General features: G+C 34.7%; 2 protein-coding genes across 3 annotated transcripts in view; one reads left to right on the forward strand and one right to left on the reverse strand.

The window, feature by feature from the left end:
- Positions 1-1,700: 1,700 nt before the first annotated feature.
- LOC140136061 (uncharacterized) lies at positions 1,701-16,807 on the reverse strand. The gene is given in 4 exon segments (XM_072157765.1): positions 1,701-2,735; positions 2,738-3,070; positions 4,879-5,049; positions 16,658-16,807. Coding segments are annotated over 3 exon segments (696 nt in total). The 5' UTR covers positions 5,000-5,049; positions 16,658-16,807; the 3' UTR covers positions 1,701-2,493.
- Positions 16,808-17,390: 583 nt separating this feature from the next.
- LOC140136062 (protein Nazo-like) overlaps positions 17,391-26,248 on the forward strand; it is a 46,951-nt gene continuing 38,093 nt past the window's right edge. The window contains exon 1 of one of the 2 annotated variants that reach the window (XM_072157767.1): positions 17,391-17,580. The gene's annotated coding sequence lies outside the window, so the exon portion shown is untranslated. The remainder of the gene's footprint in view (positions 17,581-26,248) is intronic. The other variant, XM_072157766.1, reaches the window with a different exon arrangement.

Genomic DNA, 26,248 nt, shown 5'->3' on the forward strand with positions numbered 1-26,248 from the left:
TGCAACGCTCCATTCTGATTGGTGATTAAAGTGAAGATATCACATAATTGACCAATCAGAGGCAACGTTAGATCGGCAGGCAGTGCTCAGGGTGTTAACTAGAATTCAGACTCATGCAACATTGTTGTTATTAATATGCATAATGCTTGTGATCAATTTCATTGTTATTAAAATTACACCAAGTGCACAATACGTTCAATTGTCTTTTCATGTCGTGCATAGAAACACATAAAATTATGTGCTCTCCAAGGTCAGGGATATTGTCTTCAATTTAAAAAAAATTACTCGGTTTGCCTTCATTAGGTAAATAACTAAAGGTTTTTTCCTTCATAGTTAGTTTCACTAGTGATTAAAAAGGGATGTGTTAATTATTATTAATTTTTCACCTGCACAATACTGTAAAAGTGATAATTTTCATGTGTGGAATTTTCCCCGCTTCGCTTTGCTGATTTTTAACTATTTTGCTTGTTTTTAAAGCCATGTTTTCTTTGTAGACTTATAATATTTGCATTCTGCATTATTTTTGTTGTAGCTACAGTTGAGCAAAAAGTGTGTGAAAATTAATTTTACGCACAAATTTCCACTTCTACCGTATGGGACTTGGTAATGATGAAATGATTATCGATAATGTATGCTGTTGCAAATTTGACTTTTTCAATATTTTTCTTCACAAAAAAAAAATCAATTGATCACTAAATAATATGACATAGTATTAACATTCAATCATTGCATTCACCTGTTTTACATTGTTTGGCTGGACTTTGATTTGCTACATGACAAAAGAGTGTATCATATCATACTCACACTGTGTATAAATAACTCCCTTTGCCATAGTATCATTGTAAAACCATGCATCAAAACTGATACGCTATTATAACATTGTTAGTCAGGAAAAAACCTGTGTCATTGGCCCCTGAACATGTATAAAGCAAAACCTCTTATGTAAGCTGTTGGCAGTTTTGTTTTAAACATGTTCAGGGGCCACAAACACATTGGAGGTTTTTCCTGCCTAATGACGATAATTGCAATAAAAAATGTCACATATATATGTGATATTTTCAATGAATATTTGATACCAGTATTTGATATCTTCAAATACCAAATGTTTGATATTAAAAATCTAAATTTGATATTTTTAAATATTTTCAAATATCTGTACCAAATATCCAAATAGATGTAAATCAATACTTGTGGACATTATAAAGATAATTATTGAAACTTAATTTTCAATTTGATAAATTCCTTTTGTTACATGAACAGATGTGTAGCGTACCATGGTGAAAGGAAGTACATTTTGCTTGGAAACTGATACAGATACACTCTTCTGACACAATTAAACCTGTATAATAATGCATATATTTTACTAGTATAACATGCTGTGGATTATTTCGTAGACAGATTGGAACATGGCCAACAGTAAAATCTGTATAATTGAAAATAGACTTGAATGTTCATCAGCCTGTGGCGTTGTGAATTTTATTTTGAACAATATGGTGCATTTTATTCATTGACAAGATTAGCTAGCTGTTTTTTAAAGCTTTTCCTAAATGGAAATTTCCATATTTTTCACAGTGCTGTACAAAATTGTATTTTGATGAAATCCTAGATAAAAATATGATATGGAAATCTCCAACTTCAAACATTTATTATGTGATGAAAGTGCTAAATCTTTTGATTGAAATGTTAAGTTTTTGTTTACAGACCAAGATTCTCTTCTTAGGCCTAAGACTAGAGAATTGAAGAAACTACCAAAATCACAGCATACCACCAGTAATGTGTTGTGTGCAGATTTAAATAAAGTTTGGCTAACCATTTCTTTCACTTAGATGAAAAAAATTGGGGTAATCAGCTTTCTCTGCAAAACCGTTTACTTATTATTTACTTACAGGATTTGCATAGCAACCTGTATCTTCCCAAAACCAATCTTCAAGAAATTAATTATGCGCAATTGCTCTCTGTGATAGATGATGAAATAGCACATCATCTTACATCCTCCTTTATTTAAATCTGCAGTTTGTGTTTGTATTTTGAAACTGTAGTACCATAAGCTAGGCACAAAAGGCGAATAACGTTACTTGTTAGTAAACGACATTGTGTGAGGTTTTATTATTTTAATCCAGTTTTTAAGTCATTTTTAACCATATTTTTTTACTAAATCTTGGTTATTTATTAATTATCCCAAGGTATCTACAAAACATTAACTCAAATAAGTAAAAATACACCAGTATTTTTTAAAAATTCTATATATTAACTTTTTATACTGTTTTTACTACTTCTAAAACACCAGCAATCGACTTTTAATCAAACTAACTTTTGAAAAGCATTTTCAAGATAGCTTTGTACAGTTTAAACTGGTCAATTGAATTTCTTAACTCAACATCTTTAGATTTTGATTTTAAAATAACAAGATACCCTGTGAAATAGTTGACTTGAAAACTGGGTAAAGAGTAATCGATAAATTAGTTTGGCCAATTATTGATTATTAATTATTGATTAGCACTTTTGTTTGTAGATAGCACCAGAATGACGACCGCGACCCATGGTATTTTGGCGATAGTGATGATGTCCGCTACGCTTGTTTTGATGATACGCTTTGTTTTGACGTGACATTTTGGAGCGACTCAACATCTTGCCTTGAAAATGCTTTGCCGTTTGCACCTCCTCAACTGCCGATGCACTCGGGGCTTGCACCATACCAGCACGGGCGGCAACAGCCGCTGCTCTTCGTGGCGGGCAACGTTCCGGACTCGCAAATTGCGAGTTTTCTTCACAACTTGCTTGCCTTGCTGTTGCTGCCGAATTCGCGCCCTTGTCACCATTCCTGATGAGGAGGGCGCTTTTCGTTCATGTCCTTGAGAATGATACACTGACATACTAGGATGTTCAATGAGTAAGTCCTCCATGGGACTTGTCGCAAGTTGCTGCGGGGAACTTCCACCAGCGGTAAAGCATGGTGGGGGTGTAACCATCCAACTCTCCTCGATACCATGATGCTTGTCGGGCACAGACACAGCACTACCTTGGCCTCTTGCAGCTGGGTGAATTCGACGCGGAGATGACTCCGGACCGTCTGGTAAGAGAATAAAATAGAAATTGTTGAAATGTTTTCTCTTATAATTTTCAATATTTATTTATAACTTTAAATCCACAAAAACCCCATTTCATTTTTCAGTTCAATCATGTAAAACAGTCAAAAAAAAAAAAATTGGATTGTGTACACAATCCATTTAAATTTTTTGTTCGTTTAAATGTTAAAATTACATTTCCTGAGTTACCAATTGGATTAAAAACAATAAAAATAGTAAAATACACAATAATTTGACCATTGTTTTTTTCATGTTCCATTTTGCTTGATCACATATATTCCAATCAATTTTTCTCTACCAGATTTGCATAAAATAGTAGTAGACCAAAGATCCCAGTTACTTTGTAAATAATTTTATAACAATATATTTGCCCAATTTGGTACAGACAAAAACAATGGCACATTCACTATCATTAATTATCATTTTAACAGATTTATATTTTAATTTATTTGTATGTAATATTAGCTACATATGTTATCATTTTATTGTCACCCATTTATTGGGAAAATTGGATTCTTTGAAATTGTAAAATATTGTGACGCAATCAGGCAAAATGTGTCAAGCGTATAAAATCAATTTTATTTTTCAATCAATATATATATTTTGTGTCAATTTTTGGGTTTAAATAATTATTATTATATTAAAATATTATTTAAAATTGTTTATTATAATTTTATTATTGTTTTATTTCCATTTTTTCTTATTTGTACTTTATTTCTTGTATTGGAAGACACTGTATACATGTTCAGTACTTTGTTTAATATAGCCAAATCCAAATGTTTTTTTGGCAAAAAGTTATCATCCAGAGGATTCTAGAAATGAAACCTAATTTTACACTTTTCTATCAAAATCCATGTGCACATTTGGGGAAACAGATAAATTTCAGTTATCAATCAAAGTATAATACCACATTCAAATTCATTGAAGAAAATTCTGTCATAATTATCTTTGTGAATATACCCTGGAACATAAGTGCAATAAACTCCTCACTGGGTCTGGGCCAAGGCCAAATGACCATTGGTCAGTTTGCTCAGGCCACACAAAATAGTAAGGAGTGAGATAATACATATGAAGAACAAAGCATTTTCTCAGCTAGTCTCAAACAAATGAATAATTAATTTCTGCAAGTGGTTTTGCTTGACATGTCTACATAAATTAAAAAATTAAACTGCGCAGCCTGCTTTTGTAGCCGGCCAAATCACTGGAATGGGATGGCTAATTGAGACTTCTGTAATAACATCAGACTTGGACAAATGGTGAAGAGTTTGCCTTCAGGGGTCTGTTGGTTTCTACACCCAGAATGCAGATTAATTCTTGACAATCAATGATACTCAAGAAGAGGATGTGGGGGTGTCTGGGCGTGTGAGGGTACGTGCCTTTGTAAAGACCTGTAACGAGGATCAGGGATGTACACCCATAAACCGAGGATGTCGAACAGTTCCCTCTACCGACCAGCATATATTGCAAACATAAAAGGTGATATAAGACCATGTCTTGTTCGCTGACTATCTAGTAGAAAGTCACAATGAGTCCACAGTTTGGAGCCCTAGCGTCAGGTGTGCAACGTCCTGGGCTAGATAGGGAAAAGTTGTAGGTCCTCGCTTTCAGGTCTTTGCAAGTAGGGGTGGTGGTGGGGGGGGTGTTCCATATGCTTTGTCTTGACATTCCAGCCATTTGATTGGTCACATAAAATACAGTCTATATATGTAAAAGAACAATGAATTTTAAATCACTACAAATAGCTTGACATGAACAAAAGACAATATAATCCTAGCTGAAGTATTATACTTACTCGTTACATCTACTAGGACCCAATCATCTTCAGCATCGGATGTGAGCATCTGCTCTTGTTCACTTGTTTGGGTGGCTTCGTCAGCAGTGCCAAAGAGGTAGCTGGCAATTCCACTCAACATGATGACTTACGATGGGTTGGTTTACTCGGAAAAATACAAGAAATCAAAATCTGAAAGAAAGAGAAGATGCAAGAATGATCATCATTTGCAGTCACATTGATGGCATATATGTGTACATCCATATCAAAACGATTCACTTGTCGGCTGCTACATGTTTCTCTTTTTAAATAATAGCTAGGAATAAATACCAGATTCATCTGAAGCGGAAATCACTTCAAATCATCCCCAAGACACATGGTTTAGAAATACAGAACACTCCTTAAACATGTGACTTTGAGGATGATTTGAAGTGACCCCCATATGAAATGAGTCTGGTATTTATTCCTAGCTTTATGTGAAATGAGACGCATTTAGCAGCCGACAAGTGCATCGTTTTGATATGGATGTACACATATATTATCATCATCATTATCAGTTTTCCTTACTTTAGAAATCAAAATCAATGATTTGCAAAACAAAGGATTTAAAAAAAATATATATTATAAATATCAATTGTGAAAAGTTTGTCTTGTTTCTACATGTAGGTACCGGTATTTCATGTATGACGTACGCACATTGTACGTAATGGCCTTTTCCCAAAAGATCTTAAAATACAAAAGACTCGGAAAAATATTTGTAGATTTTAAATACCCAGGAAATTGTAGCTATTTCAAGCCAGTGCAATTGTTGTTTTAAATAAAGATGGCTTTATCTTCATCCATTAGCAAAATATGATCAGTGGCATCAAAGTATTGCCTCAAAAGGATATGATTATGTGTGGCTGTTTGTGTAATTTTTACAATTTTAAATTTTGCTGAACATGCGGGTGTGTTGGGTGAATTTAGGGATCAACAAACATTGTATTATGAATGTTCTGAAGTCCTGTAAGTCCAGTTGCAAAGAATTATAATTTATTCTACATTTTTAAATGTTTTCCTTACTTTAGAAATCAAAATCAATGATTTTCAAAATAAAGGATTTTTTTTCAAAATATATATTATATCAAGTGTGAAAAGTTTGTCTTGTTTCTAGGTACCGGTATTTCATGTATGACGTACGCACATTGTAAATTTATGGCCTTTTCCCAAAAGATCTTAAAATACAAAAGACTCGGAAAAATATTTGTAGATTGTAAATACCCAGGAAATTGTAGCTATTTCAAGCCAGTGCAATTGTTGTTTTAAATAAAGCTGGCTTTATCTTCATCCATTAGCAAAATATGATCAGTGGCATCAAAGTATTGCCTCAAAAGGCTATGATTATGTGTGGCTGTTTGTGTAATTTTTACAATTTTAAATTTTGCTGAACATGCGGGTGTGTTGGGTGAATTTAGGGATCAACAAACAAGTCCTGTAAGTCCAGTTGCAAAGAATTATAATTTATTCCAACTATCAACGAACATTTTTAAATGTTTTGTGACCGGGGGAATAGGATGGAGATGTTCATGTTCCTCTTCATGTTTACTCAAAATACACTTCTCCCTAAAAAGAGAGTCATCAGCCCCTTGCACATTTTCCAATATCCCCAACAAATAATGTTTGAAACTCATACATGTATGAAAATATTGTATTTTATGTGACATTTTAAACTTTTTTTTGCTTTCTAAGTGTACCAGCAGAGAACCTGTTACAAAGTTGCAAAAACACCTCAACATCATTTTTTTAAATCGTCTGCCACATTTGGACAGGAATTGGGTGTGGTGGTTTTCTAAAAATAAAACGTCAAAATTTGCATGCATATATATATATATGCTTGTAAATTTTTCAATGTATATTTTTAGAAATTGAATTTGAGATAATATTTTTAAATTTTAAACACTTTATTTTAGATTTCAAAAATCGTTAGGGGGGCCTGATGCAAAAAGGGGGCTCTTAAAAATTTTGACCTTCAAGGGGGGGCTTAAAAAATTACCAAAAATTTTCATGGGAAAATTGAGTTTATAAAATATGCTTTTCTATGGGGTTGACCGGTAATTTTCATGTCAAAAAGGGGGGCCCCTGAAATTTTGAGATCTGTAAAGGGGCCGTTAAGGGGGCACCCGAAAAAAATTTGGGATAAAATATTTTTGCATCAAGCCAACTTGTAGTGTTTGTAACGGTCCCTAAAACTGTTCTACAAACACGGATGTAAGTTTTCAGGATTAATCTGGAATTCCAGATTTGTTAATTTTTTTGGTCCAAATTTTTGCACTTTTATTTATTTTCGGGCTTTTTAGCCCAAATTTACACGCTTTTTCCAGATTTTCAGGGTTTTTTCTTCAGGTCTACTTCCATCCATCCCTGTACAAAGTGCAATGACATTATAAATCTTCAGTGTCAAATTTTTATACTGTCATAAAGATAAACTGGTTGAATTTGAATAGAAGAAGCCTTCAGTCAAACTGTGTGTGTGAGCTCAGCAAATTGACTCTTTTCACTGAACATAATTTATTTGACCCAAATGGCTGTGTGCATCAAGGTACGTTCCGGTGTGTGTGCGTTCGTGTGCAGTGGCAAGTGGCTTGTTGTAGCACTGATCAGACTTGGAAGAACCTTTTAAATTCAAAATGAATTTTAATAAATCTTGATAAAAATTGTGGTTTGCTGCAATTTAGCTCAATAACACTCAGGTTATGCGGAACCGTAATATTTTTTGTGGGTAAACATTTTTTTGCTATTTTTTATTAGCGATGTTCAAGGCATTTTTAAGATTGCATTTTATAATAAATTTCATATTCATTTTAGCAATTTTTTCCTTAATGATTTTCATCTGATTTTTTTTTTTTTTTTTTTTTTTCTGATTGAAAAAAAAAATCTAGCTAAGCGACAAAAAATCTGTTTTACTGGCCCAGTCAACCCAGATTTTAAAAAATTGGGGAAAATTTATTCTGTTCAAATGAATGCCGACCCAAAGAAAAATTCAGGATTTTTTGTCTTGTATTTCAAATTTTTGTTTTACAGATTTTGGTGATTTTAAGGGGGGAAAGGGGCCTGATTGACCCTACTTAAAAGGTCTTGTCTGTCCATACAACAAAGTTACTTTTTATTCTTTTTTGATATTCGGTTAATTTATTTGTATGGATTTTTAGGAAGTGAAAACTTAAAATATTTCCCATTTATTTTATTTGACAAATTTTTATTCTTTTTTGGTATTTCGTTTAATTATTTGTATAGATTTGTAGGAAGTGAAAACTTAAAATATTTCCCATTTATTTTGTTTGACAGTAATTATAATCTACAATACATCTAACCTATCTAACCTATTCCCTAGCGATGATACAAACTATATTAATCCAATTGCACCCACTTCATTATACAGCAGTGCAAATTACTTTATTTTATGTTTACATTTCAATGATGTGCCTCAAAATGCAATAAATTCAAATTCCCATTGCATACACCGATCACTATCATCCAAGATGTTTCTTGTGATCCTCTCCACGTCAAAGACTGTCTGTTTACATCACATAGGAATTCTATCTCTATCTTCATTCACACCATGACACAAGTAGTTGCTCTCGTCAGCTAGCTACAGTAGATAGCAATCTCGAAGAAATTATTCCCAGTTCAATATTTTTGTGACGTATCTTTTTCAAGTGAAAGCGTAAAAATATTTTTCTGGTAACTGTTCTAATTTTATCCAACTTACGTGCATTCGGAGATTGATAAATGAATACAAGTTGTTTTTCTTTTAAAATTTATTCTAGTATGTCCTAAAATAAATTTATATGTATATTTGTGAATATATCTTGGTGCGTAAATTATGTTCCCTACGTCATCAGTGGGTTCTTATTGAGGGAAGATGATGATGGTATGCAGAAGAGGATGACACAGGTATTCAATGGGGTTAATGCTTTGCAATGATATAAGAAATTTCATCAGGTAAACATGTCATATTTCATGTGCTGCCTTCTGTAAATTTTACCCAATTATCATTATTCATGTCCTTATTTTGATAATTGAACTATTTCTTGCTCTCTTTTAAGTTCATATCCACCATAATAATTGTATCTTGTGTGATCGCTCACAAGATTTCAGAGGTATTTCATTCATTACATTTACATAAATAATATAATTTCAGATTAAAAATGTTCACAAGGCAGCCTTTTGATGCATGCATGTTCACAAGTTACACACATTGCTGAAATGACACTGTGTCATGTTCCGCTAAACCAATATACATTTACTAGGCATGTTTGTACTAAAAATACATTTTCATGTAGAAACGTGGAACAAAAATCAGACTTTGAAATTATTTTGAAAATTTTCACCCCGTTCAACGGCTCTGAACATTTGGTACATTTTGACCCCATTCAATGGATCTGAACACACATCTGCAGCACCTGAATGGTTAGTTTAGATGATATGAGCTTGATGGTGCACAATGCTTTGATATTGCTCGTCAGTGTTTTTCAAGGAGCTCTTATGAAAATAGGTTGAGATAATACACTCGTGTCTGAAGTAGCAAAGCACATTGCACGGTATGTTTAATGTACCGTCTTTGTACAATTGTTAAATTGCTGGTGAACAATAAAATCCCTTTTGTAAATGATTTTTTGTTAAACCTGATGAAAACTGTTAGTGTTATTGTTGTTTTTATACATAGACCTATTTTTATATTTAAAAGGGTCAGATCACTTGTTGCAGGGAAAAGAAAGTGTTTCTGAAAGCATCTTACCTTTTTTTTACATTTTCATGAAGACTTTTTTTTTAAACTGTCCATAACAGAATTATCTTCTTTTTTTTTCAAAACAATATATCCAGTTCTGAATTTTGCTCTGAATTTCACTTACCTCAAAAACTATACTTTGTTCGACTAATGGCAAAGATCATAACATCATGGCGTGATATCGAATTATTAGAATGGCGTGCAATGAGGTAGCGCAACACCTAGTATCACCTGACCAAGTTGTGTTAAAGTTATGTGCGAATTTGGGACTTTATTGATGTGCACACTGCACAGTAACAAAAAACAAATCATTTTTGCCATTTTAAAGTTGAACAAATTAGAATGGAATAAATGAATGTATAAAATAAAGAAATAAAGAAATTTAAATAAATAATAAAATGAATTCAATCAATTGAAACATATGAACAATTATTTAAATGTTTCAAAACAGCTTTTCAGTCTTTTGTTTTGTTCTTTTTTTGGGGGGGTTGATGATAAGTGAGGGTGCGTTAATGTCAGATGTCATTATTTTGTGTCCATGTACCACAAAATCAATACAACATCATAAATGTCACCTTCACTTACAAATGCCAACATAATTCAAAACTTCAAACACCGTGATAGCACTTGAATAAAAATGCCTTCCACCCAACTATTTAATACTGCAAGAACTCTTGCTTTCCCTTTTAAAGGGATTTTTTTATAACTTTTCTGTTTTCTTTCTGCTTTTTCAATCATCAACTAAATCATCCAGGCATGATCCAGGGCAGTATTACCTCACCTGTCAGGTTGTTTCTATTTTTAGCCACACATAATAGGATATATTTGACAATTTGAGTATTTTGACTCAAATAAGGTCAAGGCCTCATAATGTGGCTGCAGTTTGTAAACAGACCACAAAACTTTCCATTGGAAATCTAGGTGGTTTTTGTAAATTTACAGAAAAGGTGTTTCCAACTTTTTAACCTAAAATAATATCCATTATCTGAGAGCATGGAAGTAATACACATGGAAGCTGGTCAAATACTACATGAAAGTGAGTATCATACTTGCCGCGATACTGAACAAAAGCAGTACAGGTGAAAGTGGAACAATTGAGTCAACGGATGGTCAACGTGTACCATGTCTAAAATCAAAGTTCCCGCTTAAAAATCAATAGCAGTACGAGGTCGTGTACTAAGTCCTGACAATGGGCTGTGTTATATTATCGCAGTGCATGACTAGTTTTATGAACACAAACAGATTTTATAAAATCCCTCACGTAATGGTCAGAATGCTATCAGTTTAATTTATACAATTTTATTAAAAGTATGTAATTATGTGAAAACCTACCGATTACATGTATATAAATGCTAGACTTTCAGATAGCAGTTTTAAAACAGAAAATGAAATGAAATACAATTTATTTTACATAAAATGTAAAGATAATACCCGACTCTGGAACATTCTAGTCAACAGCAAATTCGGGCAGCCCCGGGCACACAAATAGATGCGGGATTCATTTTATAATGTAAAGCATGTGCCAAGTGCAAAAGATATCAATTATTACCGCTAATTAGCGGTTTAGACGTAAATGCATGATTTCCAAAATTTTGAAGTTTAAGAAAATCTGTAAGTATAGGGTAGGAATCGATATTTTGATTGGATTTCTGTAATTATGGATTACAAATCTAACATCCCTGTCACTTTTTTCCGAATAAAAACAACATTCTTGAAACATAATCAAGAAAAACACGATTTTTGCTCAAAATAATAAACCTGTAAATAAACGAACTGGCAATAAAGGCGGCAAGTCTGATCCACATCAAAGACACGCTGACTACATTGTTATCACAATAGCTTGATACGTACCCGCTATAGAATGTTACGTAAATAATTCAATAGGTGTTGGATCGACCAGCTTCCATGTCTCTTACTTCCATGCTGAGAGGTACAATTTACTAATTATTATGCAACACTCAGTTTGCATGCCCCCCCCTGCATTATTGTATGGGCCTACACACAAGCTTGTACATGTGTGGAGGGTGCAATACCCCCCCATGAACTTTTTGCTATATTTTCCAACAAAAGGTCCAAAAGTGGGAGAAAAATTGACAAAAGGTCCACTTTTTGGTGATAAGATGTTCAAAGAGTCCAAAAAAAGTCCTGTTTTGGGGGATATTAAAGTCAACTCCCTACAAACAAACTGCACAAGTGCACCTATGTTCCAAAATCAATCCTGCAGTGCATATACAGGCCTGCCTGGTCAGGAAAGTTTTGTATGATACATGCCATGGTGTTAATACTTTTATGAACATCATGTTTCAAGTGTTTTGACTAATATCTTGATAGTATGAATTAAACACATCACATCTATCTTAGATTTTATTCCAAACACAGCACCAATGAAAAGGCTTGATTTTTCAGGGTGGGTATGTTAAAATTAGTTCATTACATTAAAATCATGTAAAAATCAGAATTTTGAAAGAAAAGTATTAAGAATGTTACAGTACCGGGTATTGCTTTAAATGTCAAAATTAAGCAGAACATTGTTTACCTCAGGTAAATTTCAAGTCAAAGTTTGTTTGATAGGCAAATTTTGATTTCAAATATAGCCTATATTGTTGACTACATGGCTTTTAAATAGAATTTGATTTACTCCCAGTACTTGGTAGTTCAATATTTATTTCAATGGTTATTTTAGCATCTGTCAAATTGTATTGATTTTGCATAATGAGCAAACAGCCAATCCAAAATGATGGAGCAGATGGGTGCTATAAATAGCTAAGACAGTGCTAGAAATGGACACCTCCCAGAACCACGCCTAAACAGTGACAACTGAAAACATTAAAAAATCCTTGATCTATTATAGAGCCGATTTCCATCAACTTTTAATTTTGTTTTTCTTTACCCAAAATGCTGAAACAACATATTAAAGTGTATTAATCATCAGGATGGGTTTCTGTCTATTTTAAAAGCTGGAATAACGAGGTAAAGTGAAAGAAACCCCACTGGCTTTTTTTGGCCGTTTAACGTCTACTGAGTTCTGGGGGGCTAATAATTGTAATATATTTTTATGTCGAAATTGTTCTGTTGACCTACAAGTACAAACACAACAAATTTACATGGCTGATCTCCATTTAGCTTGATTTAGGTGTCAGTTGGGACATTGTGAAAACAGAATTATAGCAAAAACTATCAAACTTGGAAACAAGAATAGTCTTTAAAAAAGACAATGAAAAAATCATGGAGATCATGCATGGTTTAAAAAGCAAACATATGAAGCTGTACCAATATGCTGTATGAGACTGGACTCATCTACTTTGATTATCTTCATAGTTCTGTAAGAGCTGGAGGGTTGTAAACTTAGAAGTGCGTTAACCCTTGGTATATTGGTAAATATAAATGGCATCAAGATATCTTTGATGGCATACATATGTATGTCAGACAAATTATTAATAAACACTTGACTTGCACAGGTGCACAAATGTACATTTATAATATTTTCAATATGTGGTGTGATCAAGCAAAATCAGTCTGAAGTCAGGTATATTTAATTTTCAGTTTTCTACATTGTATAGAACATTTGCAAGGGTACATTTTAGTTCCAATCCATGAACAATTGAAGCATATCCAAAACATTAGACAACAAAAGAAATGTTTTCCTGGAAATCAATATTTCTGACTTCCGACTGATTTTGCTTGATCACATCACATTTAAAAATAATTATAAATGACCAACTGGTTTTTTTTTCTTGAATAAAAAATGTATTTCTATTTACATTTCATCATCTATTGGCCTATAAATATAGACCTGCCCTAGATAATTTTTTTATAATTTAGGGGCCTACTTATTTTGTTTAAATCTAGGCCTATTCATTTTTTATTTAAAAACTTATTTTATGGATAATTACGGTAATATTATTGTCAATTTACAAAATAAGCTGAATAAAGCAAGTAATTTAACAGATTTAGTTCTAGTTAAAAATACTGCAAGTTTCAAAGTTTTTTTTATGCAAAGTAATAATTGGTGTTCATGTCATAGTCAAACTCTTAATGGCCTAATATGATTTCAAAACGCATTGAAAGTATCAATTTTTATTTTTATAAATATTTCTGAAATTTATGGGGCTGGACTTTACTAGAAGTTGGGACTATGCGCCTCGCTCGACCCCCCGCCCATTAACGTTCTCGGCTGGCCTAGGTTATAAAATCAATTTATAGTATTGATTATATTAAACTTTCATAGTTCTTGTAAATTGTAACTAAATGTGATGACCTGGTAACTAGCTGGCTGACCTCCACCCAATGTTTACAGGTACCCTGGAGGGAGTCCAACCCTACTGTATTCAAATCATTATGTCCTTGCTTTGTATGTCCTCATTCAAGGTAAATAAATGTCCTAATGTAAACAAATGCATGCCCTGTCATGCCAGAATGTCAGCTGGTGTAAGCAAATGATAACAATAATAACAACACTAATAATAAATACTTGTAATAATAATTTAATAATAATAATAATAATTTTAATAAAAATGATATTTACTTGGCGTGCTTTATTGATTGATATTAAACTTACATTTTTGTCCCGGATTTCGGCGGGGATTTCTGTACAATCAAAACAGTCAGATAGCTCAAAATAAAACCTACAACTGGCTGTACCCAAATCATAATAATAACTGACAGTCTTATCTGGGATTGTGAGACTTGACAGACAAAACAATCAACAAATTGATCAAAGAATCAATAAACAAAGAATCAATAGATTTCTTATGAAATCCAGCTAAACACAAAGGCCGGCCAGCCATTATAGAGATGCCCTGTATCCATGTATTGATCACTCACAGTGCATGTGATCAGAACCAGTCATAACAAATAAAGCTGCGATTTGAACATGTCAAGGAAACCAAGTCAGCAGGACTTGTTTGGATCAGCTGATTTGCCTGTCTCGAGGACAACAAAGTCTTTGAGTTCAGCCCAAGGGGAACTTGGAGGAAATCCATGGTTGGCAAGATACTCATTCAACTGAATCCTGTTCAAATTTACTTCATTTTACATGTTCAAACACTTCACATGAGCAGTTCTTACTCCAAGAGTATAAAAATGCTTTTGTTTTTTTCCAATCAATATCCCAGTAAAACAAAAACAAAGAGGAAAAGGCAAAAGAGTTTGTATCAAGAAAATGTTCTTGTACTTGACCTAAAAAAATCAATGGACCTTGATGTGAAATTAACTTTCATTGAAAATCTTCTCAAAAATGCCCATTGGCATTGGACCAGTAGTTGTGGCTCAAAACCCTGGCTCAACTTTACTGTCAACGTTACAATTTGCTTCTCCTTCACTATCCATGCTTTGACATTGTTTTTAAGCCCTAATGTACAATTTCCTTCAAATTTAATACTAGTAATACTTGTCGGGAAGGGTTTCTTTCCATTTTGAGCTGATCAGCTGAAATTGCAAGGAAAAGCGAAACTCTACTGCTTATTTTGGCCATCTCTACTGCTTATTTTGACCATTTAACATGCAGTTCTAGTATTATCTATAGGAGGACATAAAGTCACTAGTCATAATTATTCAAACTTTGCTCTGTTGACCTACAAACACAAAATTTGGCTGATTCCATTTAGGTGCAAGTTGGGACATGTGTAAAGTAAACAAATGCTACAAATATGCCAAACAATCAGGTTTGAAAAAAAAACCTGGGAAAAAAATTAACCAATTTCATATTAAATACATTTAATTATGCCTTTAATATTTTCCATAAGTAAAGTTTTCTAAATGTGAAATCAGGGACCGGTGAAGTTGAGTATACTGTACATGGCAACACACATTTCCTGTTTTGTCCAAAGATATATAGATTTTGAGACTGGAACTGTTCGGTCAGTTTTCTCTAACTTTGCAGGATAATCCTAAAAATAGCACTGGGGGCCATTGCAGGGTTTGGCAAATTATGCAATTTGGCATGACAAAAATGAAGTCAACATAAATACCAGTAAGGCAGTATTCATTCCAGGAATCAGGATTGTGTCTTTTGTGACATGACCAAAAATTCATCATGAATATTTTTCTCTGTGATTCTTAATTTTCAATTTTGGATATCGGAATTTCGGAAAATAAAAGAATTATAATATATATCATAAAATTGTGCTGTTTTTTCTTCATCTTTTCTTCTAATGTTTTTAGTTCTTTTGGATTTTACTGCAGTGCTCTGCTCAAAAAATTGTAATCTGTAAACATGCATGGTAAAAATAAAGTAGTATAGAATTCACAAGAAATATCAAACAAATCTGTATCAATTTGATGGGCTAATATCAGAGCTGGGCTTGAAAAATATAATATTTAAATACTCAGTTCATAAACAGACAAACTACAAGGTTGATGTGTACGTGTCCATATCTACGGAGAGTATGTATGCCACGCCCACGTACAGTACAGCAACTGTACAGCTGGTTTTCCGGTCAACCCCGGTACAAACATTCAAGCAGAAAACCCGGTAGTGGTATCGACGAAAACATTGGCGAAATGCCAGCTATAGATCCGAGCACGGGAAGAAAATCCTTGAATAGTGCCAATAATGTGAACAAATATTTCCGACTTTCATGAAAAATGCAACATTAGAAGGGAATAAATTAGTTTTTTGTAACATAAAAGTTGATGAAATATATGCGAGCCTTTTTTTCATCACAAACCGCCAACGGCATCGATCAAAACCGCAACGTAACGTACCAAAACAAAGCCCCCTGTTTTGTCTGTGTGAAGATTGCTGTAATCATGAGCATTATAGTTGAAAATTAAAGCACTTTTGGCCGATTTGTTGCTTTTTTAAGGTTCCGAGGTGATCCATGTAACTGTTTACCGTTAATTGAAGAAGCCGGTAGAGCGTCAATCGACCATTTTCCGTTGTATGTAAATCAACTCGAGTACTTCGGCATTATGAGACCTGTGTGACGGCAGAATTGACCGAGCAAAATGCAGCTGCGCTTACACCGGACACCCACAGCAAAGACAGTAAATATCCAAGAAAATAAGCCAAATTTAGCAAGATCAACTTACCTACACCTTCGATCTGCAAATAATTTGTCCGTTTGGCGAACAAAAATAAAACTATACAGCTTAAAATAATACGAATTCTGCACGTAAATGATGCAATGTTTGGCGATCAATGTCTGTTGCTGAAAAAACGGTTTGTTGACAACCGCCCAAGCCAGCTGATCGGTGATGACGTAGCTGTCAATTCTAAATTTGGCAACCAAAATGTAAACAAGCGGTTGATACCAAACTATATAGAGGGGTGGCAATACAAGTATTATTAGAGTAAATATCGCTATTTTGCCCCATGGATCAAATTCGTCAAATGAAATAAAATTTGCCTTTCATTTTAGACCCTTGGTTGGTATAAAGTGGGCAATAATTATGATAATCAATATTTTAATGTAGTAAAAAAATAAAAATTTTATCCAGAAATGCTAAACACCCGCCGTGGCATAGCCTTCACCCAAAATAAAAATGCACGTGATGAACTGCGTGATCAGCTGTACGCGTTGGCTGTCAAAATGTTAATCGCCTGCATAAATTTAACCAGTTTTCACAAATTTACGGAATTTGGCTTTTTTTATGTATATATTTTGATAGAAATAATGTAATTATACGAAAATCTATCCATCAAGATATTATATCCTGTCTACAAACTCTGTAAAATGGGGAAAATACCACAATATTTGCCGGGTAATGAATATTCATGAGCTAGCCGCTTTGTTGTTGTTGTGGGATATTTCAAGGTCGGAAAAAAGGGCTTATAACCCGGAAGTGGATCTTCTAAATTGCATGCATCTATGTTTGCCCTATGACCTGCTATATCCACGTAGACGCTGACTGTTGCTAAATTCGTTGGAAGTTGCCTCTCAAAAGGGTCGATATGATCAGATTTCGACCATAATAGTGCTGAAGAATTTATTGACAAATATATAGTTCTACAGGTAAGGCTATAAGCTGAGATTTTAAGGCATAAAGTCATGCTGTTAAATGTTGTACGTTGTTGTTTATGAATTTTGATGATGTGGAACTTTTTCGGTTTGTTCATGTCATGCATGTGGAAATCCCTTCCATGCTTCAGTCATAGTGCAGTGTGTGTGTGTGTTGTGCAATCATTGCAATTGCAAGCATGCAAGCACTGAATTCTACATGTCATGTTTGTACAAAGTAAAAAGTTTCACAAAAAAACATTTAATTTCAAGCTTAACAGAACCAGAAGTTAACCCAATGTAGGTATGCCAGGTGAAATCAAATTTGCCATCAAACGTCTGCATCATTTTATATATCAAATTAAAGCCCTTGAGTAAACAAAGCCAAAACTGAAACCCTTTTTTTTTCATTTTTTTTTTCGTAACAAAGTTACATCTTGTCAAAGACTGACTTTCATCAAAAAGATTAAGCTAGCAAAATTCCCCAATTTAACGGCATTTAGGGGGTGTCTCTAGGGTAACTGGACATTTCATCCCCTCCTCGCATTTTCATCCCCTGGACTAGCTCGTTCACGTAGCGGTTTCGTTGTCCCACTGGCCTACTTACCGCCACGTATAATAGTAGTGGCGAATTCCGGGCAGAGCCACGGGTGTTTACGTACGCTTGCAACCGATTTATTCGAAACCTCATGCTCACCTCCTGCCTTGCTCCAGTAGTTATTTCATATATTTTTATAAGTCATCCATGGCCTTTAAAGAAAGTAATTCCTCTTAGAAGCAGAAATTAAGTTATATTAGCTCGGTTATATCTTGCACTGTCACGTACATTCAATTTTGTCAAATTACTTCCTGGTTTTGAGTTTAGGGTTGGGCGATATCGCAAAAAGATCGTACATTTTTGTTTTTATGGGTTTTTTTTCGGTTTTTTTAGCCGATTAAATTGAAATAGCAGTGTTATACAAATGTAGTAATGTAAATGAATTATTTCTTGGGATAGGTATTCACATTTAATCATGTATAAATATTTACTGTTTTCTTTTATTATTATTATTATTATTATTATTATTATTATTATCATCATCATATCTTTATTTAGGCTTATACTAAGTATTTACTTTTAATTATGTGAATATTTGTGCATTTTCTTTTCTTCTTAATTTTGTTTTCCCATTTTATAAATCTATTTATGAGGAAGCAGTGTTTTTATTACTATGATTTATAAACTGTTATTGATTTATGTTTATGTGTTAATTTATTTTGGATTAAATAAATTAGACCAAGTAAAATAAAAACAAATAATTATGAGCCCCCGGGTTAAATTTCCAAACGGCTCGCCAAAAATCCCCCATCTCGGCCTGCCAAAAAATCGCTTGCCCCCCTCGGGTCGCTAAAAAATCTTTGCTCCCCCACCCTTTGAACATGCCAAATTTTGGGATCCCAATTTGCAAACCTTAAATGGTCTAGAATTAGGTATGTTATGAGTGTAGCGTGCAGGAAACTTTGCATATTAAAGCGTTTCCGTACTGTCTCCCCAACTGTTTTTTTTTTCACAATTTTCAGACCTCCCCAGGGCTCATAATTGTTGCACAGCCCCTTATTTTGTTATTTTGAGAGTTAGATTCCCTCATATCATCAGGCCCGTACGCAGGATTTCATTTGGGGGGGGCTGATTTTGAAAAAGTGGATTTTTTTCCCAAGGCGGGGGTTGGGGCGATTTTGTACAGAGTACATGTACCATAGATGACATTAAACAAATTATGGGTAATGTGCTATCTCCAACTTGAGAGGGGGAACCAGTGGTCTACGGCAGGGGGGACTTTTCCCCATGGCAAAAAATTGCCTATTTGGTACCCCTCCCCTAGTATGCAAGGAAAAAGAGAAAAAAGGAGGAGAGAGAGGAAAGAGAGGAGAGGAGAGAGAGAGAGAGGGGGGGGAGAGGAGAGGAGGAAAGAGATGTGGGGAATCCATATGATATGCAGTACCATACGATTATTATCAATAAGCCTGGCAAAATTGATTTTTCATCAAATTTACCCCAACTTTTCATGCACTGTCGAGGACAAAATTTGGCCAAAAACAACCACTTTTTTGTGGTTTTCAATGACAAGAATTTCAAACACCCCTTTTCAATGACACTTAATATTTACATAAACTTATCGCCGCTTATTCCCAAGTACCCTTTTATCCAAATTTCATGGACAGTGCAAATTATACCCCTATTTTGATGATATCACGGTCAAAACAGTTAATGACTTGAACGTGAAATCCATAAGTGTAAATCAAACCAATTTTTGAAGTTGCTGATCAAATCTCGACAGAGAATTTATGCCAATACAACATTTTAAAATTTGACCTCAGATGACCCTGGTAACCCCCAAATGACCTTACCAAAATATGATTCTAAATGGTGACTGTATCCACCAAGTTTCATGCCCATGTGACAGTTTTTGGCTCTAGCGAAGCGTATGAGCCAAAGGCATCAGAACGGATAGGGTTACACATACAGTGTTGGTTTTTATGCTAAGGAATTTTTTGTGCTTGGTTTTAGGTTTTCAAATTGGTTTCTAAGTTTTGCTAAATTATTTTTTAATCGATTGCACTCGATAGAGTTGAAATTCAGTTGAGAAAATGTGATTTTTGGCTAAAAAGCCACCATAACGAGTTATTACTTGGTTCCCTGTGTGCTATAGAGATTATTTTGTCTGTATTTAAATTTAAGTTGCGTGACAATGGCGCAAACCAACGGAAGTTTAACATTAAAATTTCTTAAGATTTTAGTACTCTCAGGTTCAGATTCAAAAGTTATTTTGACTTTCTTAACTTCGTTTAACTATTTCTTTACAATTTAAATAAAGAAATATTTAAGGAATGTCAAAAAAAATAGTCATGAAAATTGTCGAATCTTGAATAAATCGGAAAAAATGAATTTCCAAGTGGACTATTTTCCTTGCGCAAGTGCAAATTTTTGCCTTTTCGGTAACGCGGTTATCTCCCAAAGTCCCAATGATGTAATGTGTAATTATCCAATCAGTACTGTCCTTAGAAAATAAGGCCCAAAATGAACCAATCACAGACATCGTAATGAACAGTCTTTGGCAGTGGAACAAGTAAACAAACAACCAAGATGTCTGCCTCCACATGAGCACACATGACAGATGTCGCCGGCGAAATTGCATCACAATAAGTCGTAAACATGGTTAAAACAAATGAAATTAAATATGTCAAAGGACAGATTGTTATCCTATTTGGTAAAAATATCCCAAAGAGAGATCGCAAGGTGTCTGGGATACTAGGAGTAGGAGCAGTACTACCTCTACGATCGATGCAACTTTCAGAAGTCGGAGACGGAAAACACTCGACACTCATCAGCCGTCATGGCATGCTCATGCACATGATGCACTCATGGAATAATACATCATGGATACATGTACGTATAAAACCCGGGACGTAAACATGGTAAAGTCATAGTATTACTAGCCAATTCTAGTGAAGCAGAAGAAGCAGATGCAACTTTCAGAAGTCGGAGACCATGGTCATGGAGACGGAAAACACTCGACACTCATCAGCCATCATGGCATGCTCATGCACATGATGCACTCATGGAATAATACATCATGGATACATGTACGTATAAAACCCGGGACGTAAACATGGTAAAGTCATAATATTACTAGCCAATTCTAGTGAATTCAATCACCAAACCAAACATCCTTTTCAATATCAAAAAAAAAGAAGATTAATACTGACGTCCCAAATATTTTCTCAAACATAAAAATATTTAAATGCCCAAAGACAAGTAATAATAATATAATATTGAATAAATTATGCCCACATTACGCAACGCTCTATCTGTCTGTCAGTTTACTCCAGAACTCTAGTTTTGAATTTGTATCGCTTCTACGCATTCCATGCTAGAGTGCTTTGCTATTGTTTTTCAGGCAGACAGCGGTGCAATTTTTTGCAGTTTGCACCGGAGGTTCATTCTGTTAATGTTGAAATTAAATTTGGATGAAATCATGAAAGTTATTTCGATGAGTCAACTGCATCTTTTGAGCAAGATTTGCCTTTTTTTTGCCGAAGAGTGAAGTGTAATTTTAGCAACTTTTTTGATGCAATCGCCTGTTGTGATCGGCTGTTTACTTCTGAACTTCCGTTGCTTTACATGGTGTCATTCTTCAGCGAATCCGACTAGATTTTGAATGCAATGGTCTCTAGTCTACAATGTAAAATGTGAAGCTATCGGTGAGCAAATTCTTGGCTGGACTTCTCGAGCAACTGTAGACTGCTTATTTTTTCGGAGACCAGGGGTGTGTGTTCCTCAAACTTGGTGGTGGGTGCATTCTTGACCCGAGACAGAACAAGTTTGTTTTGGCAAATGGGTCAAGGTCACTCGAGGTCATTTGGGGTCAAATGAGTAAAACTGTCATGGCAAGAATTAGAAACTTAGTGGGTACAGTCAACATTCAGAGCCAAATTCAGAGCCAAGGTCATTACGGGTCACCAGCTGAGGTCAAATTAGTAAAATTTTAGGGTCACCAGAGGTCACACGAGGTCAAATTAGTAAAAACTTTTGGACGGGCATGAAATTTGGTGGGTATACAGTCAATATATAGATCCAAATTTTTGGAAGGTCATTTTGGTGTCAACAGAGGTCATCTGAGGTCAAATTAATAAAAACTGTTGTATGGGCATGAAACTTGGTTTGTACAGTCAACATTTAGAGCCAATTTTTGAAAGATCATTTTGGGGTCACCAGCGGTCATCTGAGGTCAAATTAGTAAAAAGTGTTGGATGGGCATGGCAGGTACAGTCAACATTTGAGTCAAATTTTTGGAAGGTCATTTTGGGGTCACCAGGGGTCATCTGAGGTCAAATGATTAAAAAGTGTTGGATGGGTATGAAACTTGGTGGGTACAGTCAACATTTAAAGGCAAATTTTTGGAAAAGTCATTTCGGGGTCACCAGAGGTCATCTGAGGTCAAATTAGTAAAAACTGTCGTATGGGCATGAACATTGGTGGATACAGTCAACATTTATAGCTAAATTTTGGAAAGGTCATTTCAGGGTCACCAGGGGTCATCTTGAGGTCAAATAAGTAAAAACTCAATGGGCGTGAAGCTAGGTGGGTATCGTCAACATTTGGAGTCACATTTTTGGAAAGACATTTGGGGGGTCAATAGGGGTCATCTGAGGTCAATGTAGTAAAAACTCTCGGACGGGCATGAAACTTGGTGCTGGTGGGTATGTCAACATTAAGAGCCAACTTTTTGAAAGGTCATTTCAGGGTCACCTGAGGTCATCCAGTGTCTATCTGAGGTCAAATTAGTAAAAACTGTCATATGGCCATGAAACTCGGTGGATACAGTCAACATTTTAGAGCCATTTTTGAAAGGTCATTTTGGGGTCACCGGGGTCATCTGAGGTCAAATGAGTAAAAACAGTCGGACAGGCATGGAATTTGGTGGGTACAATCAACATTAAGAGCCAACTTTTTGGAAGGTCATCTTGAGGTCACCAGAGGTCATCTGAGGTCAAATTAGTAAAAACTGTCATATGGGCTTGTAAATAGGTGGATACATCCAACATTTATAGCCAAAATTTTGGGAAGGTCATATCTGGGTCACCAGGGGTCATCTGAGGTCAAATTAGTCAGAACTGTCCTATAGGCATGAAACTTGGTGGGTACAGTCAACATTTGGAGTCAAATTTTGTTAGGTCATTTTGGGGTCACCAGGGGTCATCTGAGGTCAAATTAGTAAAACTGTCGGATGGGCATGAAACTTGTTAGGTATAGTCGCTTTTTAGAGTCAAATTTTGGGAATGTCATTTCAGAGTCACCAGGGTCATCTGAGGTCAAATTAGTATTAAAGGAAATATGTACCATAAACTAATCAATGGCTATATAGTTGCAGTAATAATAAAAACGACAAACAGTAAAAGTCCCAAGCTTACATACGGTACGTCCAAATTAAGGAGAAATTCTTAATTCCTTACGACGATCAACGGTCAGTTTGCGATCCATGGTGGCGGCCATATTGATACCCGATGTATTTTTTATTAGCTATAACGGTACCTCGATTTTGAAACCAGCGAAATCCGTGCCACAAGCCTCGTCCCTCGTGAACTTTGGTGACACGAAACGAATACTAACAAAGTTCAGATTCAACATTCGTTCAAAAGAAAACGCGACAATTTTTGCCCATAAAACTACAGAAGAACATAAAAAAAATGCATTTTAAGTCATATTTATGATCAACAATGTCATTTGAGAACGAAAAGTAAAAACAGCACTAAAAACCAAAATTTGCTGTGGGGTCGCGAATGCCATAGCAACATACGCCGCCGTGGGTCTGTGTGAAAGGTTACGCTTATCGCTTGGCAGAAGCAGCTATCATGGCGGCTTCCATGAATCGCAGTAACGAAGGATTAAAAGTGCTTTTTCTTTGTTAGGAATATTCCGAAATTCATATAGACCGTCTGGTATGTTTAATGTAGGGGTATATAACTATATTAGCCATTGATTAGTTTATGGTACAGATTTCCTTTAACTGTCATGAAACTTGGTGGTACAGTCACCCACTAGAGCCAAAGCCTTATTCAGACTAACACTATTCTTGACATAGGCCTACTCGCCTGTATATTATATTTTGATCCGTTTTGGCCCATTTGGACTCGCTTCCACCCGTTTCGATCCATGTCGCTAATTCCCTAAATTGATTGATGTATCATTGTATGCTCTGCAAATGGGATAGCTACCAAACTACCTGTTGGGGGAATGTGATCTGTCACATTATATTCAAATGATATTTCACCTGTTGCCCATTCGACTCCAAGAACAATTACTTTCACTGTCACCAAAAAGCGCAGAGCCACAGCGCCATTGGTGCTCTTGTTAATAATTTGACCTCCAATGACCTCTGGTGACCCCGATATGACCTTCAAAAAATTTGGCTCTAAATGTTGACTGTACCCACCATGTTTCATGCCCATATGACAGTTTTTAATAATTTGACCTCCAATGACCTCTGGTGACCCCGAAATGACCTTCAAAAAATTTGGCTCTAAATGTTGACTGTATTAACCAAGTCTCATGCCCATATGACAGTTTTTACTCATTTGACCTCGGATGACCTCTGGTGACCGAAAATGACCTCTCAAAATTTTGGCTCTAAATGTTGACTCTACACTTGATGCCCATGCATATGATAATTTTACTAATTTGACCGCAGGTGACCAAAATTGTTTGGCCAAATAATAATTGCCCTTGTTAAACAAACTGGGACATCCCCATACCCCACCCCCATTTAACATGTGCTTAATATCTGTATCGTCCAAGCATCCTCATCTTCAATGCAACATTCACTATTTATCACATTGGAATTATATTGCATGTTGAAAAATGTAGGCCAGGGGTTGATTTTCTTGACGGCATAACATGCAGGCCTGGGCGAGCGCGCGCGGCATGAGAAAATAAATCTTGGAATATGATCCTGAAATCTGTCAGGTTAGTTATTTTAATTTTTGTTTTACAAAATGACAAAATGAACAACTTCCTCAACGTTTATAAATTGATTTATTTGGACAATTAACAGTCTTTTATTCATACTTGATAGTGGTTTATCGTTGAGTGTCTAGGACAAAAAAAATAATACACAATTTTTCGGCCTAGGCCTACATCATTTTTAGCATTTAGTTAACTTTTTATTACTTGTCTTTTTAATACGAGCTTTAGGAGGATTAGTTCGACAACAACACCGATTTAATGAGCGTTATACCGTTTTGGTGGGTTTATATGCTACTATTTGTGCGGATGGTTTTTTGGCGCTTTAATTTTTTACACAAAATAGTTCAGTGGTTTCACTAGTTGTAGGCATACTTAATATTAAGAGTCGTGCTGCACGCTGTTTTCATAAATAATACTTGTGCATAGGCCTATATCGCGATTGAATATTTTATTAATCAGTTAAGGGTGGTGCAATAATTCCTTTTCGCTATTTTGTAACTCTCATGGTTGGTTGCTAGCTTTTGTGTTGAGTTGGGAGGGCATATTTCTGGCTCTTCATGCACAAATAAACAAGACAATAAAAAAAACCCGTCATTTCTGTTAAAAAAACCAAACATTTAAATAAGCCAATGAAAAATTACAAAAGGAATATCTTAAGAAAATTCAAGCAATAAAAACAGAAACAAAAATATCACAGTCACAAATACTAATACCAGTAGCTAAGTAACCTATATATAAAAAAAAAGAACAAATTAATTAATTAATTAAAATTAATTAATTAATTAATTAATTAATTAAATTTAATTAATTAATTAATTAATATGAATAAATCATTCTACCAGATAATTAATTAATTAATAAGAATAGAACATTCTACCAGTAATAAACAACTATAAAGAATATAATTATAATAATTACAAAAGGTAATGTCTTAATATTAAAATTCTAAGCAATTCTAAGCACTTTTAAATTTATACGATTAAAAGGAAGAACTTGAGTGGCTATGCGTGACTGTGCATGCCTGAGTGGGAATGAAACGAAATAATATGATATCGCCCAGGATATCCAATTACGTCATTGGCGAAATCCAATCTTCATGCATGCGTAATAGCACTCATGTAAAAATTTATCGATGAATTTGAACGATTTAGTGCCTGTGATTATCGTTAAAATACTGCG

The sequence above is a fragment of the Amphiura filiformis genome, chromosome 16 (assembly GCF_039555335.1).
Source record: "Amphiura filiformis chromosome 16, Afil_fr2py, whole genome shotgun sequence".
NCBI classification, from domain to species: Eukaryota; Metazoa; Echinodermata; class Ophiuroidea; order Amphilepidida; family Amphiuridae; genus Amphiura; species Amphiura filiformis.